The sequence below is a fragment of the Corvus cornix genome, chromosome 2, assembly GCF_000738735.6.
Source record: "Corvus cornix cornix isolate S_Up_H32 chromosome 2, ASM73873v5, whole genome shotgun sequence".
NCBI lineage: Eukaryota > Metazoa > Chordata > Aves > Passeriformes > Corvidae > Corvus > Corvus cornix.
The window spans coordinates 56,293,375-56,314,447 of record NC_046333.1 but is presented as its reverse complement, the minus strand read 5'-3'; the positions used below and the strand labels follow the sequence as shown (position 1 = coordinate 56,314,447).

The following is a 21,073-nucleotide window of genomic DNA, read 5'->3' as shown; positions in this document are numbered from 1 at the left end:
AATGGAGCTATAAAAGATTAAAGGTTTTACTTTCATAGGCTGTTGTAGAAGCCAGATGATTTTTCAGATTTCCAAAATGAAAATCAATTGAACTTGGAATCTCAAGAACACATTGGCTCCAAGAATCTGTTACAACTTTGTAAGTATTGGACACTGTGGATGCAAATAGTAATAAGACTCATGAGTAAATATGAGTGTTGAATGAAGAATTCTGGTTTCAGGACAAGGTCAATCACTAAGTTGCTGGAATAAAGAAATTTCTTCCCTTAGCAGATTATTCATTGTCTAATCAAGCTTTTTACAGCTCTTTCTATAATAAACAGGACTGACTGCTTTTGGGAAATATAATGGATTCTATCAATTTCTAAGTTTGCAGTCAAGGAAAACTCTTTGTCTGTAGCATGCAGAAGCAGCTAAATAAAGCAGGAATGTAACTCCTGCAAGTCTTTAACATATTCTAAACTCATTTTGGTATTTCCACAGAATTCCTCTGGATAGGATATCTGAGATTCTGCCAGAAGTTCAGCACCATCCTGATCCCTTCTAATTAATTAAATCTCAATTTTTTTAAGCGCAGGGGTAGGCATCCTTACTGCCATCAAGGATTCTTTACTTCTCAATATCTAAAAACTTGCTCTCTTTCTTCTCTGGAAAATCATGAACTGTTTCACAAATCTGGGCACTAGTTTTTATCTAGGATCTGCTGGTCTACATCTTTATCTTTTGCTGTATCAAGTAACCATTTACCTAGGTCAGACATTGCTTTGACATAATAGCTTCGGATCATCAAGTTTGGCTGAGATTGTATCTTGTCTCAGATACATTTGAACAGCCTTCTTGTCTGCCTGCCTTTAGATTTTAGCATAACCACAGGATGATGTCCAAAGAGATGTCTGGATCTTGTGTAATCCACTCTCATGAAAATTGCTGTTAAAGTTGAAAACAGTTAAAATACTTTGAAGGATGAATAATTTTATTATATAGGCTGGTTATGTGAAGTGTGATGTAGTTTGTGTGCTAAACCAGTAAAACAAAACCATTCCTAGCTTTCTACAACTGTATTGCAATAATTTAAGATGAAAATTTACTGCAAACTGGTTAGCCTTAGTGAGTACAAATGCCACTGGATTTGTTGGAGCACAGATGCTCTTTTATTGTTATGACACATTTCTGCATGAACAGAGAGTTTTTTGTTTTCGGGCATAATGAGAAATTGAAACAGTGGATGCAACAGCGAAATGTTCCAGCAGACACAAGATGTAAGAATCTGGTGACCTGGATGTTGTGGTTCAGCTTATAAAGAATGGGGTTTATATCAAAGTTTTACTATTTAAGAAAGACTGTAAGAGACAAATGTAACAAGACTTCTAAAAGAATGATTAAAAAAAACATTTATGTCTGTGTTCACCAATATTCTTTGGACATGTGAGATGAAGTTTATGCCAGTCAGGAGTGAGCAGAAAACTCCCCACCTGATGCTCCCAAACTTCTCAGCAATATTAGCTGTGAAAAGAACAGAAAAAAGTAATATTTTAAATTCTTTTATTTCTGTCATAGAACATCTGGTTTCTTTGCTTATGACTTAGGTTTTTAATATAAATACTAATTTAATATAAATACTAATTTTAAAGCACATTATAACATTTGTTTTTTAAGCTTGGATATCAGGAAGGGTAGTGATATTAATTGTTTGTTTTTATTCTCTTTCTGAAGGAAACTTCATTGTCCTGACTGGAGGGAGCATTGTATTGACAAGTAGCATAGGTACATACTAATTTAGAAAGATGCAGCAGAAAAAAAATAATCATAAGAGACTTATGCGGCCTCAAGCATTTCCTTGAAATAGAAAAATGCCAGAATAAGAAATGTTTGGTCAGGACAATCACAATTCACCTACTTGTGTAGGCCCATTATTAATATGTCCTTTAGTTAAAATAAACACCTACTAGTTTTGCCTTATTTATCTTGTATGGATGATGAAATTTTTGTAGAGTCCTTTCTCCTTTCTGTTTTCAACCTACTGCAAACTGTTTTCCCTTGTCTCCTGCATTTTTCTTTCTTCTGGCAATCCATCCAGGGTTGTTACTTCTGCTGCTCTTTTTCCACCATTTTATCAGATTGCCAGCAGGACTAGTGAGAGCGCAGGAGAAGTGGTGTAACTGCTGTTACTGTCTTCTCTGTCTGGCTTCAGCATGACCCCTGGAAGTGATCACAGGGAAAGTTCTAAACATCAGGCACTGTGTCTGTACAGTTACTTATGATCCCAGTGTCTGTACAGTTACTTCTGGTGGAAGCTTCATGGAAATAGTTGAAGAAATTCTCAATTAAAGTAATAAAGAGTTTACTACTTGGGTAAAACAGAATATTTTTTTCAGACTGGTTCTTGAAATCTTTTTAACATTAAGCCTGTATAATGTTCTGTTTCATGTAATTCTGATGCCAAATGGGTCAGATTTTGCAAAGTAAGTGACTCTGGTACCTTGCATTTCTTCTTCCTTTCCTTGCCTTACATGGGAAAGATCAGTACTGGTCAGTTCTACAGCTCTACAAAGAACAGCAGTCATTTGTATTGTAATAGTGTCTGCATCAGTGCCTAGGTATGTTGATTACGTTAGTAGGAGAACTGATAGAGGACCAAATAGAACTGCACGGCCAGCAGGTCAAGGGAGGTTACCTTGGCTCAACTCTGCTCTTGTGAGGTGCCACTTGGAGCACTGTGTCCAGGTCCAGGGTCCCCAGTACAAGAATGAACCTGTTGGAGTGAGTCCAGAGGACTGTCACAAAAATACTTAGAGGCCTGAAATTCCTCTGCTATGAAGAAATGCTAGAAGGGTTGGGATTGTTCAGCCCAGAGTAGAGAAGGCTCTGGGGAGACCTTGTTGCAGCATTTCAGTAATTAAAGGGGGTTCTGTAAAAAAGATGCAGACTTTTTACCAAGGCCAGTTTTGGCAAGGCAAGAGGCATTGATTTGAAACAGAAAGAAGTAGAGGGGGATTGGACATAAGGAAAAAATATTTTATGATGAGGGTGGTGAGGCACTGAAACAGGTTCTCCAAAGTTGTGGATGCCCTTTGATTGGAGGTGTTCAAGGTCAGGTTGGACAGGACTTTGAGCAGCCTGGTCTACTGAAAGATGTCCCTGCCCATGACAGAAGGGTTGGACGTTTTGATCTTTAAAGATTCTTTCCAGTACAAACCCTTCTGTGATTCAAGCTCAGGTAATATTGGATTTCTTTAAAATCTTTATTCTCTCTCTGGTTTTTTTGGCTTGACACTCATCTTGAAGCCAAAAATCATTATCATACAACAAGGTTGTGTTTCATTGTAATTACACTGGTGTCAAGAATCATCTTCCTAAATACAGACTTCATATGACATACTATAATTAAACTTTGTTATCCATGGCCTGTATGTAAATTGTTAAACTGCTTGTATGCAGTAGAAAAACTAGCCCAACAACCTCAGCAGAGGTGTTCTGGCAAAAGTTAAAAATACTTCTTCAAGTTATGTGTTTGTTTAAATTAATTTTAGATTAGATCCAATATTTCTTTTGCCATTTCCCTGCCAAAGTCAGAATTTTGCTGGGGGGTATATTAAACATTTTATCAGAAGTTCAGCAGCTGCAGTTCTCCTAATTTTCTGGTGTATATAAGATGCAAGTGATGATCCTTCTCACTGCAGTTACCTGAATGGCTTGTTCCTAGTTAGCAATGATGACTCTTGAGATTGTGGGAAGTCAGCACCATGATAAGCAGGGTGCATACTTCTTGGACTAAAAAGAGTTAAATAGTTCCTGAAGTTGTCTCTCAGCAATGTTGTAAAATGCTTCTGAAATACTGTGTAGAAAACATACTTTGTTACAGGAATCCATCTCATTTTAGACACACAATGATCTCCCAGATTCTGTGTTTAGACCTTAAATGAATGTGTTGCTTTGAAGGAGTGCTGACTAGTTAAATTACCTCTTTGTTAAAAGGAAATTGATTTGTTCATTCATCTGAAAAAAATCAAGATCTCTTTGAAAGATCAGTGGGGTCACATTGTCTTTTAGCTTTACACGGAACAAAACCAGCACGTAAGAATGCTTCCAGGAAACAATAAAAGTATGTGCGTTTTCTTTCTGGTCCGGTACATTTGTGAACAATGCTTATCATCTGTCTCAGACAGTTGAATGTGCTTTCTTCACCTCCCACTTGAAAATGTGGAAACAGATACTCCTTTCGTGTAATCAGAGTATATTTTACAAAATTTCATCCTCAGATATTTATGCAATTAATATACTGCGCCAAGTAGAGATTTAGTCTAGTCTTCAAAGTGTAGTTTGCTTAAGTGAAAGTAGAGAATTCTGAAAAAATTGCATATTCCTTGAAATGGTGTGCAGTGGTCTTTTCAGTGCTTTAAGTTATTTGGATAATAATAGAGAAATTACAGTAAGTGCTGGTTATTTTATTCAGAACATGCAACCTGTGGAGCTATCACCAGTCTACACACAGAGCACTGGTCCTCTCAGTAGTCTTGTTATGAGCCAAGGATCAGTGGTAGTATACTATGATTGTTGCTTTCCTCTGACAATCTCAAATACAGCAAATTTTGTGAGATTGGACATTGATTTGTTTGTTTCCTCACCTTTTTACTTTATTTGAAATACATTGCTGATTATAAAACCTGTAGTTTTTATGCTGAAATGCACTGATTTTAGATATTCATTATTTCCAAATGAGACTGTATGCTTTTAGAAAGGAGCGATGCTTGTTGTGTACTTTCTTAGTGCAGGTGCCTGACCTTGTGTAGCTATCCTTACATTTGAAGATTTACCCTGTAGGCCTCTTTCATATTTACAAGATCCAGTAAGAGTATGACCCTACCAACTCTTGCATATGAAAAAGCTTCCTCAAACGGAGAGACTTCTGCTTCAGGAAGATGCTAAGGTTTCTGAATGTATAAGGGATTTTCAGATTTTTGCTGTGGAGTGTCCTCATGAGCATCCCTGTGTTGCCATCCTATTTATTTTTGCTTTCTGTGGATGTGCCTTGGCAGACAGTAAGTTTTGTTTTCAATTCTATCAGTTTAACACCAGTGAAAATGAAGTTGGCATTAAAGATTTTGGCTGGCCACATTCTACCAGAGGTTCTCCAGAAGGCTGGCTTTGGGCCCTCATGCAGTTTCAAACTTGTTTACTTGTGCTAAGCTGAGCAAACATACTTGAAAAATACATGCTGGCCAGGGTCAAGGCACATTGCACCTTATATAGATTGGTCAGTCAAGTTCCCCATGAGGTCTTCTATAGCTCTTTATGTCGCCATCTTCATTCTCCCTGTCGTGTTCTAGCAGTGCTCTGTACCAGTACTAGTTGTCTTTACTCTCACTTTTTCTAGGCAGATAAATCTGACAGAAATACACAAATTTCTTCAGACATTCTGCCCCATACAGCATCAGTCTGTGAGTCCCATCAGTCCACTACTCTCTGAACTTGTAACTCTTGGTGGTGGTTTCTCTGTAGTTTTTTGTCTATTGAATCTGAGACAGAGAGGACACACATTTGTCTTAAGCAACAACCCAGTTCAGTTCAGTTAATCTCTCAGCTAAACGAAGTGTGTTTGGATGTTTTTTGCAGAGAGGCTCCCGTCCCACTGGGTCTGTGAGAGTAGGGAGAAACCAGAGAAGCAACATGGTGACTGAAGTGTGTTCACATGCTGCCAGCATGGGAGATGTTGCACTGCTTAAGAACGTTCCCAGTCTCTGGTTCATATTCTTTAGCTTATCACTGATGCTAAGTGTCCTGTGAGTCATCAGCTGCTGGTACTTCTTTATACAGGTGCTGGGTGACACTTGTTCACTTCTGCTTGATGAAAAGGTGTGACTCTTGAGGTTGTCCTGTGCAGGGCTGGGAGTTGGACTTCAATGATCATTGTGGGTCCCTTCCAACTCAAGATGTTCTATGATTCTGTGATTTCTCTTATATCACTGACTAAAGTACAGCAAATTAAATTATTAAGATTATTAAGGCCTCGACAGACAGTTGCATTGGGAACAACTCCAAAGTATTATCTGGATTTCACAGAACTTAAAGAACTTCTTATTTAAAAAATAATTTTCTACAGACACAAGGCCCTGGAATGTATTTTGAAATGAATCTGCAATTACAGTTGAGACTAATGGATATTCCAGAGCATAATTATAGAATGATAACTCTTTTGTTCCATCCTACTGAATTGCTGTTCCCCAAAGGGGGGGGAAAAAAGGATACACCACAACAGATTGCTCCTTTTAACTTGTGCTGCTGGATTTTTTACCCCTGACTACCTGCAGGAATGCAGTCTTTGTCCCGCTATCACAGTGTGCCTTTCATTTGGCTGCACAGTATCTTGTCTCTCCTGCCATGTGTGAATGTACCTACCTCACAGTGGATTTACCACATTTCATTTAAGTGATGAATGCAAATATTGTAGACAACACAATTAAAATTAATGTAGCAATTACTTTAGCTACATTTAAGCAAACTGTTTCTAGTCTATGCTGCAGCTGCCCCAGTTGCAGCCCTTTAAATGTATCAGTGCAAAGAAAACCAAAGCCATTCTTAAAATCCCTTTTTTTCCACAAACTACAGTTGTGAAAAAAGTGTGTTTGAAAGAAAATACTCCACCTGGATGAAAGTCTTTATGGCTGAATCTGTAAGCCAAAGTCTCAAATTACTAAATTGAGCAATAACTTCAACCTTCAACTTGTGGGTACATATGCCAGCATAAGGAGATTGTAACCTAAGTTGCTAGACTCTCTATCCCACAAGCATATAAATGAGGAAATAATTAATTCTCTCAGTAGCCCACACTATGTTTTATTCAAGTCAACTCTCAACATTACTGCCACTTTTCAACCTTGGTATTTACAGCACAGAGAATGTCATATTGGTGATCATTGTACAAAGGGTGAGATGTTGGCATAGCAATTTTTTTGTTGTTCTGTATTTTGATGTGTAAAATGTAATGAGTTTGATAATGTTGAGCACCATTCACAGAGGTTTAAAGTGGCAGAGACGCTTTCATTATTTCCTGTTGATGACTTAGAACTTTTGGCACAAACCTTGGCATATTTCAGTGTGTAAAAAAACCCCCAAACACCACTACTACTTTCCTATAACCAATTCTCAAGCTTTACGAGTGTATTTGTTACTTCAGACTTTGCAGAAAAGTTCTCCCAGATACAGGTATCCAGAGAGAACAATCTTTAATTAATTAAAGATTGACAAATCTCAAATCTTAATTATAAGCATGTAAAAATAAGATTTAGCCTAACTTTTTCTGCTGCATCTTAATTACAGGCATCTGTGCCATCCATACGTAAAATAGGCATGCACATTTGAATGCGCCATTCTTAATTTTGTCCTCTTGGTAAAGTGAGCTTTTCTTTTTTTTTTTTACTTTGTGTAGAGGGGAGAGGGAAAGGGAGGAAGAGGAGCACTAACTAACTAACTTACTAACAGCTTTTTCTGCTGTTTCTGGGAGACAGCCTGAGAGTTCTTGAACATAACTTTTGACTTGCTTCATTTGTGTTAGTCCTTCCCAGAAGTGAGGATTAAAATTACCAACATCACAATGTGACATTCATCCTAAGCATACACGTTATGAGGCTTTCTCTTAAACCATGAAGTTGTTTGTGGTTCCCTTCTGCAGTAAATTATGATTTATAATGTAGGACAGACTCTGCAGTAAACATTTTAGAAACTCAGCTTTTAAAAATGAGCTGTTTAACTGTAGTATCCAAAGCAAATAAAATAGCTACCTTTTGAGCTAACTGTGCTTGAAACAGAAGATGCTTTTAGAATGCATTTTCAAAATATTTCATACTTTCAGCAAAAGCCAGGTGCTTTTGAAAAACAAGTATTTTTTATATCTTTTTATCCTTTTTGTGTAACCAATTTGTTATCACTTGTCTTTTTAAGGGTTTAGAAGCTGTGTAATGTACACTAGTTTTAGTTAATGTGTTTTATTTTAATAATATTAAGATTTAAATATGAGGAGCTACATAGTCTTACTTCTTTGTGCTTGGCTCACTTAGCTTTTCCACAAGAATGTTCTTATAGTTTACATGACAAAATACTTAAGAAGTAGTTTTAAAGTTTTTTAAGCTGCAAATTGTACTTAAACTTTTAAGTTTAAACTGTGGAATTACAAAGTGTTACATTGTAAATAAAAAAAAGGTTGCAAATGATTATTAGCTGCAATCCTGATCTTTGCTCATTTTATAGACAATAGGTTTTTTTGGTGCAAGAAATATATAGCATGTTCTTCTCATAGTTAAACCTGAGTATTTTTTTACTGGTTTTGATAGATTTTCTAAGCAGTGTGATGTAGTGCAGTCTGTCTCCCTTTTTTCATTCCCCAAGGTTTAGAACAGCTGCTGTATCAACATGTGCTAGTCCTACATTCAGTTAGAAATTCTGCTTCAGTATTAAAGCAACTAAAATGTGAATTGAGAAAGGTATGCTATCTCATGAAAGACTTCTGTGTTTAATATATAGTTCTTAAGAGTGTTAGATGTATGATGTTTTAAAAATACTTACCTGATCCCCAATATTTTACCATTGTTACCAATTTCTAGCAAGCACTGTGTAAGTATTTCAAAGGAGGAACTCCTTCTAAAATCCTATGAAGTCATTGCAGTTGTCCCTCTTCACACTCACTTCTATGGTGATGCCCATGGAAAAATCAATAGTAATTGGGCAGCTGGTGCAACTGCTCTCAGAATCTCATAGCTTCCTTGCTCTACCCATGTCTTTCTTTATCCACTCTTTTTTCATCTTGTACTCAATCTTCAAGCTCCTATTAGAGTGGCTGTCTCTGTTAAATTTTCACAGAGCTGTGATATCAAAGTGTTGCTTTTAGCAGTGTTGCTAATAAGCCATAGAAATTACTGTTTGTTGCTAAAGCAGAGAAGTGTGATGGCCCTGATGGAGTTTATAACAATCTTTCCTTAAACTTTAGGGTGGGTTGTGTAACCAGCTTTTGGGTTTTGTTAGGCTGGAACTTCTGTTTGACAATAGAGTAATAAATATACTTTCAAATTTTGAATTAGGTGGTTGATGTTTGGAATTCAGAAATAATATGGGATATATTTTTCAAACATTACATTTAGTTTTTCCTGTGTTCTTTGGTGTAAGATGATAGTTGTGGGTTTGATAAATGTTATAGGGTTTTGCCAAAGGCTATGATACAGTCTTTCTGTTAGCACAGAGCTTGAAGATTTAGTGAATAGATCTGCCTACCAAAAAAAAAAATCTTGTCTTTGTTCTGTAAAATTCTATTCAAGTCTCATTTTATTTAGATAAAATACTTTAAAATTGTCATGTTTGTGTGGTCACTTTTTTCCCACTGTGATGTGGACATTAAAAAATAGACTAAGGATTTTAAATTATGGGTTTATACAAAGAGCGAAGCAAGAGCAGTGATGCTGACACTGCACACTACCTGTGTGAGCCCAGGAGCTGCTGAAACTGCTTTAGCAACACCTGTGTTCAGCCCACAGGAGCTCTCCAGGTCTCTGAGGCTGACTGGCTGATAACCTTCCAGACCACTTCCCTGCCACCTGTGTCAGAGGAAATACGTGTATTATGGGCCCTTCACCTTTAAAAATATGAAATGACAGGCTGAAGAAGTGAACCAAGTTTCCTTTCCCTGAATGCCTGGTTTCAGCATTCCTCCTTAACTTTCTGTTCTCTGAGAATGTAATAGGTTGGAAGCTCTTCATGGGAAGATAACTACACTAAAAAGCATCAGACTGGGCCCCTTTCAGCCTTTCTCAGATCCAGAATTTTGTTGCACCAGCTGATGTTTTGTCCTCGTTCTCCTTTCAGCTGAAGTAGAGGCTTCTTTGGTGGCGGATGAAGTGGGGCTGTTTGCTGAAAGATGAACTGATGACTGCAAATGGGCAGATCTTGAATATTTTACAGAGGGGCACTCATCAAGTACAGCAGCTTGAGAGAGGTAGCAGCTGTCACATCTTTGTTTCTTCTGGACTTCCAAACATGCTGGGAGCCAACTGTTAGAACCAGAGTACAGAGACAGCTTCTCCCTTGTCTTCCTCTGTTTCTGCTGATATGTTTAATTGCAATTCAGAAAACAAAAAATACTACAGTGTGGCCCACCAAATATGCAAAGCATAAAAGGCTAATGCCTGTTGTAGTGTTAAAGATGAAAGACCTTGTGGATACTGTATGAAGGTGACAGACATTGATATAGTTTATCGTATCATGTGTTTTAAGTAGAGGATTGTTTTCTGGGTTAATTTTGACTCTGTCACTTCTCTCCTTGCATTCTTCCAGAGATCAGTTTCTTGCTATCACATCAAATATAAGCTGTTAGCCATCACCTGAAGGGCCTTCATTGACTATCCCCATTCTATCATCTTTCATTTTATTTTGATAATGTGATGATTATATTTACATTAGCCTTTGCTAAATTTTCAATACCTCTGCATTCATTCTTGGGTTTGTGTGAAGTTCATTTGGGTCTTTTCAAAGCTATATCATAGCTCTGTCTCATAATCCTTCTTAAAATTCTTCCTTTCCTTTGACTGATGTTCATTTCCTTTGGAGTCTGGTCCTTTTACACAAACAATTTTTTACTCTTTTTATTTCACTCACCTTTCTATATCATATCTATGTCATATATAGCCCTTTATTGGACACACAGGCTGTAAGCTTTTTTAAAGAAAGTGGATGTCACTGTTCTTTTCAGTGACTTACACAGTACAGTCTGCATATTCCTAAAATTTCCAGATGATACGATAACGTGCATAATAGTCCAAGCAATGTGCCTAGATCTTTTGTATTATTAGTCACCAATGACAGTACAACATTCTAATATGTCCATACTGCATCAAAAGTAAAGAAAGTTTATTCGGTGCACAGAAGAATTAATGATTTTTGCCTTTTCTGCACAAAAATGATTTGAGATTTTTAGTTCACCCCACAGAGACCCTCACTTCTCCCATGCATTTCCATACTCCTGCCTAAATCCATCCAGGTCTCATCTTCAACATCTCAAGAGAACCACCCTGTCCCAGATTTCTCTCAGGTGCCTGGGGGCACCATCTTATCTCGTTCCACTCTCAGTGTTCTCATTCATCCCTACCCAGGTTTGTTTAATGCTCCAGTTTGGGCAAGAAGCAGCATGTTCTGCAGCTGATGCAAGCTATCTGTGTGCTAATTTCCAGAAATAAATGCATGGAAATTGGTGCTGTTATGTTCTAATTTCAAATAGTTTGTGCTTTTCTCAGTGTTACAGGCATTAGTGGGATCTTCATTATTGATTTCCATGATGATTCTGATATCTTTTAGGCATTTGTTCTCATCTAATTTAGTTTATAGTCTTGAGAGCTATTGGTGGTAGATAGGGATTGACAGAACCACAAACTAACCTTGTTAAACTTAAGTGAACATCATTCTTTCAAGTTATTTTTGAGATCCTGTCTGTTGAATGTAATATGAACTGCTGGTTCATATTATGTTCAACAGAGTGTAGAACTTTTCTTGGCTTTGTAGACTAAAGCCTGAAACTATCCAGCATTTAGAGTAATGCAACTAGTTTTGCATCTGAAAACACATTAATTTACAGCACTGAGAGTTGTGATGTAGAAATGTGAATATGCAGTGACTTTCTTGAAGAATATAAATATTATATCTGCATAGTATCTGCATGTTTATATTTTAAATATATTGATGACAGGAAGATACAAATGCTGCAGAATCTGTAGTGTGACTGAAGAATCTGGGCTTTGGTTTGTGTATATAGACATATGAAGGATATCCATTTGCTTTTGGATGAGTGCCTATTTGGTGCTTCTTTGGGTCTCAGACAACATGGTTAGTACGTGGAGTCAGCTGATACAGCAGTGTCATTGTTACCTCACAACAGCTCAAAATAAGGGTTGTCTTACCAAAATTTTGTAGGAAAAAGGGTGAACATGGAGGCCACCAAGGCCACCTCTCTCCTTGAACAGACCTGACCACACTGATCAGATTTCCTGGTAAGACAACTGGTGACAACAGCTCTAGGGAAACAAAAGTATGTAATTTCAGCTGTTCCCCAGGTTTCCTCAAATCCTTTTAGTGCAAATTTTATCCACATCCGATTATCTTGGATTCTCTGCAGCTCTAGACTCCTTGGATTCCCCTATTTCATTGGTCTACAAGGCTGGAAGGGCACCTGTAACTGTGTTAGAAAGCCAGTGTAGAAACAGTAGCTTTGAGATAGTCCCAACAAGCTGAATATAAGATACAGGGCAGCTCCTGCCCTGTTTGATTTTATGTGCACAACATAATTAGTCTCAATCCCCTAACCTGCTGTGCCTGGCATATTTGGATCCCAGTGTGTGTTTTGTGGGGTGAAAGGTCTGGCATGGAGCAGTCTGGATGGGATGACTCATGCACAAAAGGGACCTCCTAGAAGGTTCATTGTGCTACCAGCCACAGCCTGGTGCTGACTCCCCTGTCTGTCCCCTGACATAAACCCACATGTGCTCTTTCCAGCTGCACAACCAGATAAGCTCCTGCTGTCCCGTGTCACGAGCAGAGATGCTGTGTCTGCCCTGTCTTTATGCAGCTCAGTCTGCTGGTTGCCTCCATCAGGTAAACGTGAGAGGCTGGGGAGCACAGCAGCTGGAAAGTACCTTGAAGTACTGTAAGGTGCAGTTGATTTGTGCCAGTACAAATGCCAGGCATTTTATGGACCCATTCATTGTAGGCCTAAGTGTAAGGGGTTAGGTGTTTTTTTAAAGAGTCTGCTTAGCAGAACTGTAAAGATGGGGCCATGGTAATTCCTGTGTTTATGGGCATTTATCTTGCTGGCACAGAAGGGTGCTGTGTACAGCCACCTACACAAGCACAGGTGCTTCAAGCATATTTTAGCATGATTTTCTTTAACTAAAAGTTAAACTGATGTCTGCTTTAGTGCATGTTTTTGAAGAATGTTTCTTCCTTGGGTAAGAATTTTGCTTTAGATCTACTCTGTTTTTGAAGTAATGTCTAATTTTTAATTCATTCCTCATTCATGGAAATTCAGTGTTCATGCCAGTCTTCTAATACAGGTCGATATTAGCCATTTCTTTTCCATATGTTTAAAGAGTATAGGTAGTGAAGATATTTGCAGAGGGAGGGAAATGGGAATTTCAATTTATCAGGGAAATAATCTGTGAAGAATTGGGAGTTTGCGTGTTTTTACCTAGAAAGACTTCAGCAATTCATGAGGAGAGTTTACAGGCCCTATGTACTTCTTCACCTGCCTATTTACAGTGCTGTAGCTCTGCATTAATTCGTCTAGGAAAAAGTGTTTTATGGAATAACTGGAATATTGCTTGTCTTTTTTAGGCTGAGAAGCATGTTACAGAACCATACAACAAGTGGATGAAGGGGAAAGGAAGAAGTGCCATTGATAGCTAGGACAGCAACATGGGAAATACAACCACCAAATTCCGCAAAGCTCTTATAAATGGAGATGAAAACTTGGCCTGCCAAATCTATGAGAGCAACCCTCAACTAAAAGAAACTCTTGACCCAAATACTTCTTATGGAGAAACATACCAGCACAATACTCCGCTCCATTATGCTGCTAGGCATGGAATGAATCGTATCCTGGGGTAAGCAGCGTTTGAAATTTGGCTTGGGTGTGAAAAACTAACCTAGCAAATGCAAGAGTGTCAGCCAGGTTTTAAACACCTGATGTGTGTGTGCATAGGTGTACACATACATGCTGCACACACAGAATTCGTAACAAGTTCAAGGAGTAATAGAAAACATGCAAATTAGTCTATAATCACAGGCTGATATAACAGTCTTTAATTTTATTTCAGTATCTGTTCCTTTCTTGTAACATTAGTCTTAGGCAGTTTTAGCTTTCTTCCCGAAGACTCCTATACTGTGGTTCTTTGAAAATAGTGACTGTTCTACCATTCTTGATATGTTTTCCTGTCTTAAAATAATCTGTTTGCAAAGCTGTATGGATACTACACTAATTGTAACTACTTCTAGATGGTACAATATATATTTATTCTTGTGTTATTCAGGCAGCTTTTTTTTTTGTGTTGGATAATAACAGTGAACATTAATATCTTGATAAGTAAGTTTATTATTGCTGCAGTCAATATGGACAGCAATCCCTAATGTTAGCTATTTCCATTCTTCTGTATTTTCATCAGTGCTCTAAGATCAACTAAAGATTAACATCTTACCCATGTCCAGACATTGCAGACCCAAGCTGTTCTCATCTGGTATTTTGTGAAGGTAGTACCAGGCAGACACTGCTAAATCTCTTCTTCAGTAAGCACTATTAGAATTTCATAAATATCTTCTTCTTTATATTAGGAGACAGGACAGAAATAAATACTAAACTGTGTTATTGGTAATATTCTTTTCATCTCTGTGTTTATGTCTAAATGAGCCTGTAGTATTCATAAGGTTGGTTTTTTACCTCATATGCTGTAACTTTACTAGCTATCTGGCCTCTCACCATACATTTTTCCTCAGTGTTTTAGATTCATCTAACTGCTTTTTTACTTTATAATTTCTCGTTTACCTCAGTTTTTGCTAAATATTTTTCTCTTCTTCCCCATGTATTCTGTAGTTCTATTTTTAATTTGTTTTCATCACTGAATCTTTTTGTTTATTTTTCCTCCATTCCTGATTCTTGAATTTTAGAAAAGAGTTAACTAAACTGAATTTAAAATAGTGTTCAGTTTTTACTTACACTTTCCATATCATTTTTTTTTCCTCTGAGATTTTCAGGTTATTTCTCTCAAGAAAATATCTCTTCAGAAATTATAGCCTCATTGAAACAACAAGGACACACGAAATTGCACATATGAAAAGAAATAGTCATAATTGCTGACTTCTGAGCAGTGCATTAGTTAATTCATACTGTAGCATTATGATGGGATCTCAAATAACTGCTTTATATTTGTTTAAAAAGTAATTTAGAAATGCCATTTTGCTACTAGCTACATGGGACCTTTAACATCTAAGTCTCATAGGACAACTCTTTTTTTTTTTTTTCACACTTTGCAAACAAATGATCAAAAGAATCATTCATTTTCCTTGTTTGAGTCTAGGGTTTTTAATACATTTTTTTGTCCCTAAACATAGGGAAGGTGCCTTTATCTGCTGGAGTCTGGTTCTGAAAACCCAGACTGTTAGAACTGCAGCAGTTGTGAGGAGTAATTTACTGAAGTTTTTTTACTATTAACTTTTCTGATGTCTTTCTAAGGGCTTCTCTCTAAGATGTACTGCCTTTTTATCTAAACAAAGTAGTAAAAGTGAATAAATACAAACCTTACAGTGTGTATATTTGCTAAGTTAATAGCAGAAAGGGCACAAGTGCTTTGAAGTTAAGCCTCCTTTTTGACACAGTCCTGGGTATGGCAGGCGTTAAATAAGTTGATTATTAAAAGGATGCTTTGATTTACTGATAAGGTTCAGTACCTAAAAATAAATTAATTTTAATATCTTTGTATTTTGAGAGAAATTTACAATTATGAGATGTCCATAGTAGTATAATATTTTATATTTATCTCTTCATAAAACATTTTAAATATTGGGGAATCTGTAGCAACACTAACTACAAGCTCTAGCATTTACTTGCATGCATACCATATAATTCAATTTTTCTTTATAGGCTGAAATTGTATTATAGTAGGTGGATATGAACTGACATGTTTACAGTTCACTGTGTGAGATTTTCTCAAAATAGAGTAGTGTGATGCAGTTGTTGGTACACCTTTTGCATTACAGAATACATTGAGAGAGATATTCTGGGATGTTTAGAAATGCCCTATCTGGCAATGCTGAGGCAAAGGGACAAATTCCCTGTTTGCATATGTATGGCTGGTGTGACTGTCCAAAGACACCGTGAAAGCACAGGCACCAAGTTGCAGTGAAAGGGAGTTGGGGACATCCTGCTGCAGTGATCTTAGAAGGGAAGAAATAAGAAACTGGAGAAGAGGTGAAAGGATCACAAAGCAAAACTCCCAACCTGGACAAACTTGGTTTAATCCAGCACGAAGTCTACTGGCAGAAACTTAAGCCAACAAAAATTTCTCAATGATTTTGAGCTGCACAGTTATTATGCAGCAAGTGTCTGAGTCATCTCGCTGCTGCACTTTTCATCCAGCATTTACAGCCCAGAAACTGTATCAAGATCTAAAAATTTGAAAATTTGCTGTTAATTTCTTTTCGCAAGATTCAGCAAGAATGTGTTATAATGCTAGGATTGTTTCTTGATCATTTTAATGAGTATCATAGAAAACTTCAGTATACTAGGAATGTTGAAATAAAAAACAGAACATAGTCGACATTCCGTTAATGTATAACTTGGTCTGCAGCCCTAAATAATGTTTGCCTGACATACCAGTTTGTTTTAACAGAGCATTTAATGTTTAAAAACCAAAAATTGCTGACCACAGCTAAGAGCACAAACAAGATTTTCAAAGACTTGATCTCAGGCCAGTAAGCTCATCAAGACAGAGGTGCCCCTGCTCCAAGGCTGTCACAGGATAACCCTCAACCCCCAGCTGTGACAGCTTCAGGAGAAGTTAACAGAAGGGCATTGTACTGGCAGGTTCATGGGGCAAGGTTTTGGTAGCAGGGACCTGTGGGGGTGGCATCTGTGAGAAGAAATGAGGAGCTGCACCATACCAGACACAACTGGCTTCTGCCAGCTCCAAACCAGCTCCACCACCGGCCAAAGCTGAGACTATCAGCGATGCTGGTGGTACCTCTATGATTACATACTTAGGAAAGGATGAAGAATGCTGCACAGCATCTGTGAGAGAGGAGTGAAAAAAATGTATGAGGGAAACAGCCCTGCAGAGACACCAGGCCAGAGAAGAAGGGGGGAGGAAGTGCTTCAGGCACTGGAGCAGAGATTCCCCTGCAGACTGTGGTGAGGCAGGATGTCCTCCCACAGCCCCTGGACATCCACGTAGAGCAGAGATCCACCCACAGCCCCTGGAGGACCTCACACTGGAGCAGGTGGATGTGTGCTGAAGGACCCTGCAGCCCATGGAGAGCCCATGCTCGATCAGGCTCCTGGCAGGAGCTGCACAACCTGTGGAGCGGAGCCCACACAGAAGCATGATTTCTGGCAGGACCTGTGACCCTGTGGGGGGACCCACACTGCAGCTGTGTGTTTCTGAAGGACTGTAGCCTGTGGAAGAACACACACTGGAGCAGTTCATGAAGCGCCCACACATGGATTTTGAGAGCTTTATATAACATGTGCATTGGTCTCATTCCGCTACAAACATTTATCATGTTTCCCTATGGATTAAGGTCTTGACAGAAGATTCATATTCAAGAAGATAGTTTAAATTTCACTCCCTAAATGTATATAAAAATACTGCAGACAAAGCACACTGTAAACATGTTTTCTTCAGAAAATGCAGTCTTCAGATGATCAAGCATATCCGATGTCCTCAGGCTTTTTTTTCTTGCCTAAGGTACATTTTAGACCATCTGACTGTTTAGTTTGAAAGAACTGCTATCAATGTGGAAAGTTACTCACTAGGGTCTGGCTGTTGGTGAACCACTCCTGAGCTATGACAAGAGAACAGACTTTCCAGAGGCTGGTAGAGATGGAGTGACTGGAAATCACAAGGACTTGCTTGACATTGAAAGGGAAAAAAACCCCTTAGATAAACTGTCATTTTGCAATATATGTGGTGTGACTTTCAGTTTTGCAGCTTTGCTGGGAAGCTTTTTGGATCAGTGACAGATTTTCCTCATTGTGTGTTTCATACTGCTACATCTGAGAACTTTGTGAGTATTCAAGCCAAAAGTGGATTGTTGTAGCAGTTGCTGCTGGTCCTGGCCTGAAGAGGAGGGAGGAGGAGGTGACAGAAACATGGAACTGTGGGGAGACAGGACAGGTTTGTGAAGCTGATTTTTGTCTAGAATGAGAAAAGCAAGACTTTCCTGTTACAGAGATTCTGGAAGTTGAGGTGATTGCTGAAACTAAAGAAAAAAAATCAAATCCACACCCACTTCTTTTAGCATTCTTGATGTCTCCCATTCAGTAATAGTGGTAAAGCAACTCTGGCAATGAAGGCATAGCTAAGCTAGTCAAAGAGAAACATTGGTAAATGTGTCTGGGATTTGTTTATAGGAAGTATCTCTTGTTTCATTGCTACAATTTGGAAAGTATTTTTCACTTCAGAAGAGTGACAGAACATCAAAATAGTGGTGGTTTCCTCTAGGGTGAAATAAATACACATCTCTTGGAGTTTCAGCTACAGTCCACTTCTCTTCTGGCTGTTTAAGAGGTTTCAATAAGGACTGGTCTAGGCAATTGTAATGCAATCAGAATACTGGTATTGATATTACCAGTATGTTATGGAGGGTGAATTTGCCAGAAAACTTGACCTCAGAGGGAACATTGCATTTGTCACAGCACATTCAGGAATGTCTCTTCCTGTGCCAGGTTTTGTTGGCTTTTAATCCATTTGCAGTCATGTTGAAAACTGGTTTTGGATGATTTTGAGGGACATGTGTGTAGATTGTTTTTCAGAACAAGATTTCTCTGAAGCTGAGAGGGTATTAGAGGACTTTTATGCTGCAAAAATATATGTTAAGGAAAAGTATTGAAGAAAACCCTGTCAACTTCTTTGCAGATCATCTGGCTTTAGAGAAGTGCTGTAGTTGCTTGTTTTCTGATAAGGTTGAAGCTGCTCTGAATTTTAGATATTGTTTTTTCTGGAGAGGGAAATCAAAAAAAGGCTACTTCACTGTTTTGACAGACAGAAGTTCTGTAAATATTTAAACTTTGGGATCCAAATAGACCTAAATCATTCATGCTGAAATCTTCAGAAAGGTGCTACAAACTATATTTTTTTTTATCAAATTTCTGAACATTTATTCAATGCTTTGACAGTAAGTCTGGTGTTCCTTTTTAAATTGCTTTCCTAACAGTGCTTCTGATATAAATGTGAGCAAAAGAAAAATAATAAGGTTAATAGCAGCTCTTTGTCTAATAAGGGCAAATGGGGAAAATGTGGGGTTATTAAGCAAAACTACAGGATCCCGGTGTAAGGAAATTCGTATTGAATGCAGGGATGTCTTCAAGTAGGTGGTTCAGAAAACTCCTGGAGCAGTCTCTTTTTTTTCCCCTTTTTTTTTTGTTCTTCATGGTAATTCTTTGAATTATTACATTTGCTTGGTGGTTTTTAGTCAATTTTGAAGCTCATTTGAAAAAAAATTATGAAGGCATACTGGTTGCCTAAGCTTCTTTCCTAAAAGTAGTTTTTTAAAGTTTTGGGTTCTTGTTTGAATATAAAAGATTACCACGTAATTATATTCCCTTTCTTCCACCTAACAAAATAATTCTGTTCTGGTTTAATAACTTAAAATATATGATACATTACTTCATCTGAATAATTTATTAGAATGTCATTGTCTAGATCATTCACTTTGAACAACAAAAAGCAGCTTGGTTTTAATTATCAAAAATTATACAGATACATATTTCAAATATACTTCTATTTAAGATTAATTTTATTAACAAAAATAAGTATGTCTGCACTGGAATTATTCATACTAGGTCTCCTTTATAGTCAATATAGACATAGATAATAAATTTAGTCAGAATAATTAGTGAAGCCAACAGCACAATTCATGTATTGCAAAGGTGACCATAAAGTATTTAAAATTAAATATGTGCCAGAAGTGCCTGTTTCTTCCCATTGATTTTAAAGGGAATTTAAGAGAACCAGATCAGCTGTAGTTGTCTGCACTGTAGGTCACCAGAGCTGAAGATGAATCTCATCCTGCATTATACTAAATATGTAAAATTGAATAGTAAGCACCTGCAAAGTTGTAAATAGAACACTTTGATGGTTTTACAATATAAGACATGAATGCTGCTTGTGGGAGATACTGCTTGTGGTATAGTGTTAAATGTTTTCCTTTCATGGTGTGTGGTGAATGATCTGTGCAGTGTTTGGATCTGTCCAAGTGGGAGCATTGGTGTTTATGCAGTTGCTTTGTTGCCATTGGACTCAGCTGCTGAATTGGCTTTGCAAGGTCCTTTTTAGATTAGTTATTTTGCGTGGTTGTGAGTCTTGGTCACCTTTCAAATTCCTTGGAATATGAAATACTGAAGGGGCCTCTTGATTAGATGTAGGTGAATAATATATGAAGAATATGATCTGACAGGGCTTTGTGGGCATGTTTGTGAAGAAGCAAGAGGACTAAGTGAATTGAAGTGCCCCTGATTTCAGTAGTAGAGCATCTGACTGGATGGTAGAAAATAGTAATTTATAAGGTCATTTTCATCATAGTCAGTCTAAAAAGCAGTCAAGATGATGGACAAACAGTAAAAATAGGAAGCCTTTAGAAGTGATCAAGTTCTTACTGTGACTAAATCCTGGAGAAAACTGCCAAAGACAGAAAACAGACGGGACACTTAGAGGAGCAACTACAGATGTTGAGTAGCAGCAGTAGCATTTGCTGTGTTCCTCAAAGGCTACCACTCAGTTGGGCACTGTCTTCTAAAGTACAATAGGTAGGCTGAAAAACTCAGACCCTTATCTGACTGACTTCCTTGTTTTCCTTTCCCTAAAGCTCAAAATCTCAGTTAAAAGGAGTTTTCACTGAATAGATGTGTGTGGCCTCCCAAGGTATCTTCCCTGGTGCTCCTCGTAAGTGCCTCACAAAATGCAAAACAGGGGTAGACTTTATCTTAATCATAGTCTGACCTACAAGCAAAGATCAAAAAGCCAGTCAGCTGCTGTGTTTTTAGCTCTTAAATGTGACTTTTTTCTATTTGACTTCTGATTATTTTAACCTTAGTGTATTAAAGATACGTGATGCTCATGAGTTTGTTACTCACAACACAGCCTTTACTCTCCAGTTACAGCTGCCATTCTTGAATGTGTTATTGCTTCTTCTTGATAGGTTTTTTTGCACCCAGAGGAAATTGTTCTGATTTTACTTTGCTTGGTGGAAATCAGACATTGCAGAATAAGAGTGCTTTGTTAGTGATTGGTGAGATGAGATCTATTAATGCCGTGCACTATTAAAGGTTTCTTATTCT

At 37.7% G+C, this 21,073-nt stretch overlaps 1 protein-coding gene across 5 annotated transcripts in view; it reads left to right on the top strand.

Moving 5' to 3' along the window:
* Positions 1-21,073, top strand: part of ANKIB1 (ankyrin repeat and IBR domain containing 1) — an 89,768-nt gene that overhangs the window by 18,127 nt on the left and 50,568 nt on the right. For all 5 annotated transcript variants that reach the window (XM_039548674.1, XM_039548675.1, XM_039548671.1 and 2 more), the window contains exon 2: positions 13,363-13,631. In XM_039548674.1, coding sequence (XP_039404608.1) covers positions 13,444-13,631 — 188 coding nt within the window. In that variant the 5' untranslated portion in view covers positions 13,363-13,443. The remainder of the gene's footprint in view (positions 1-13,362; positions 13,632-21,073) is intronic.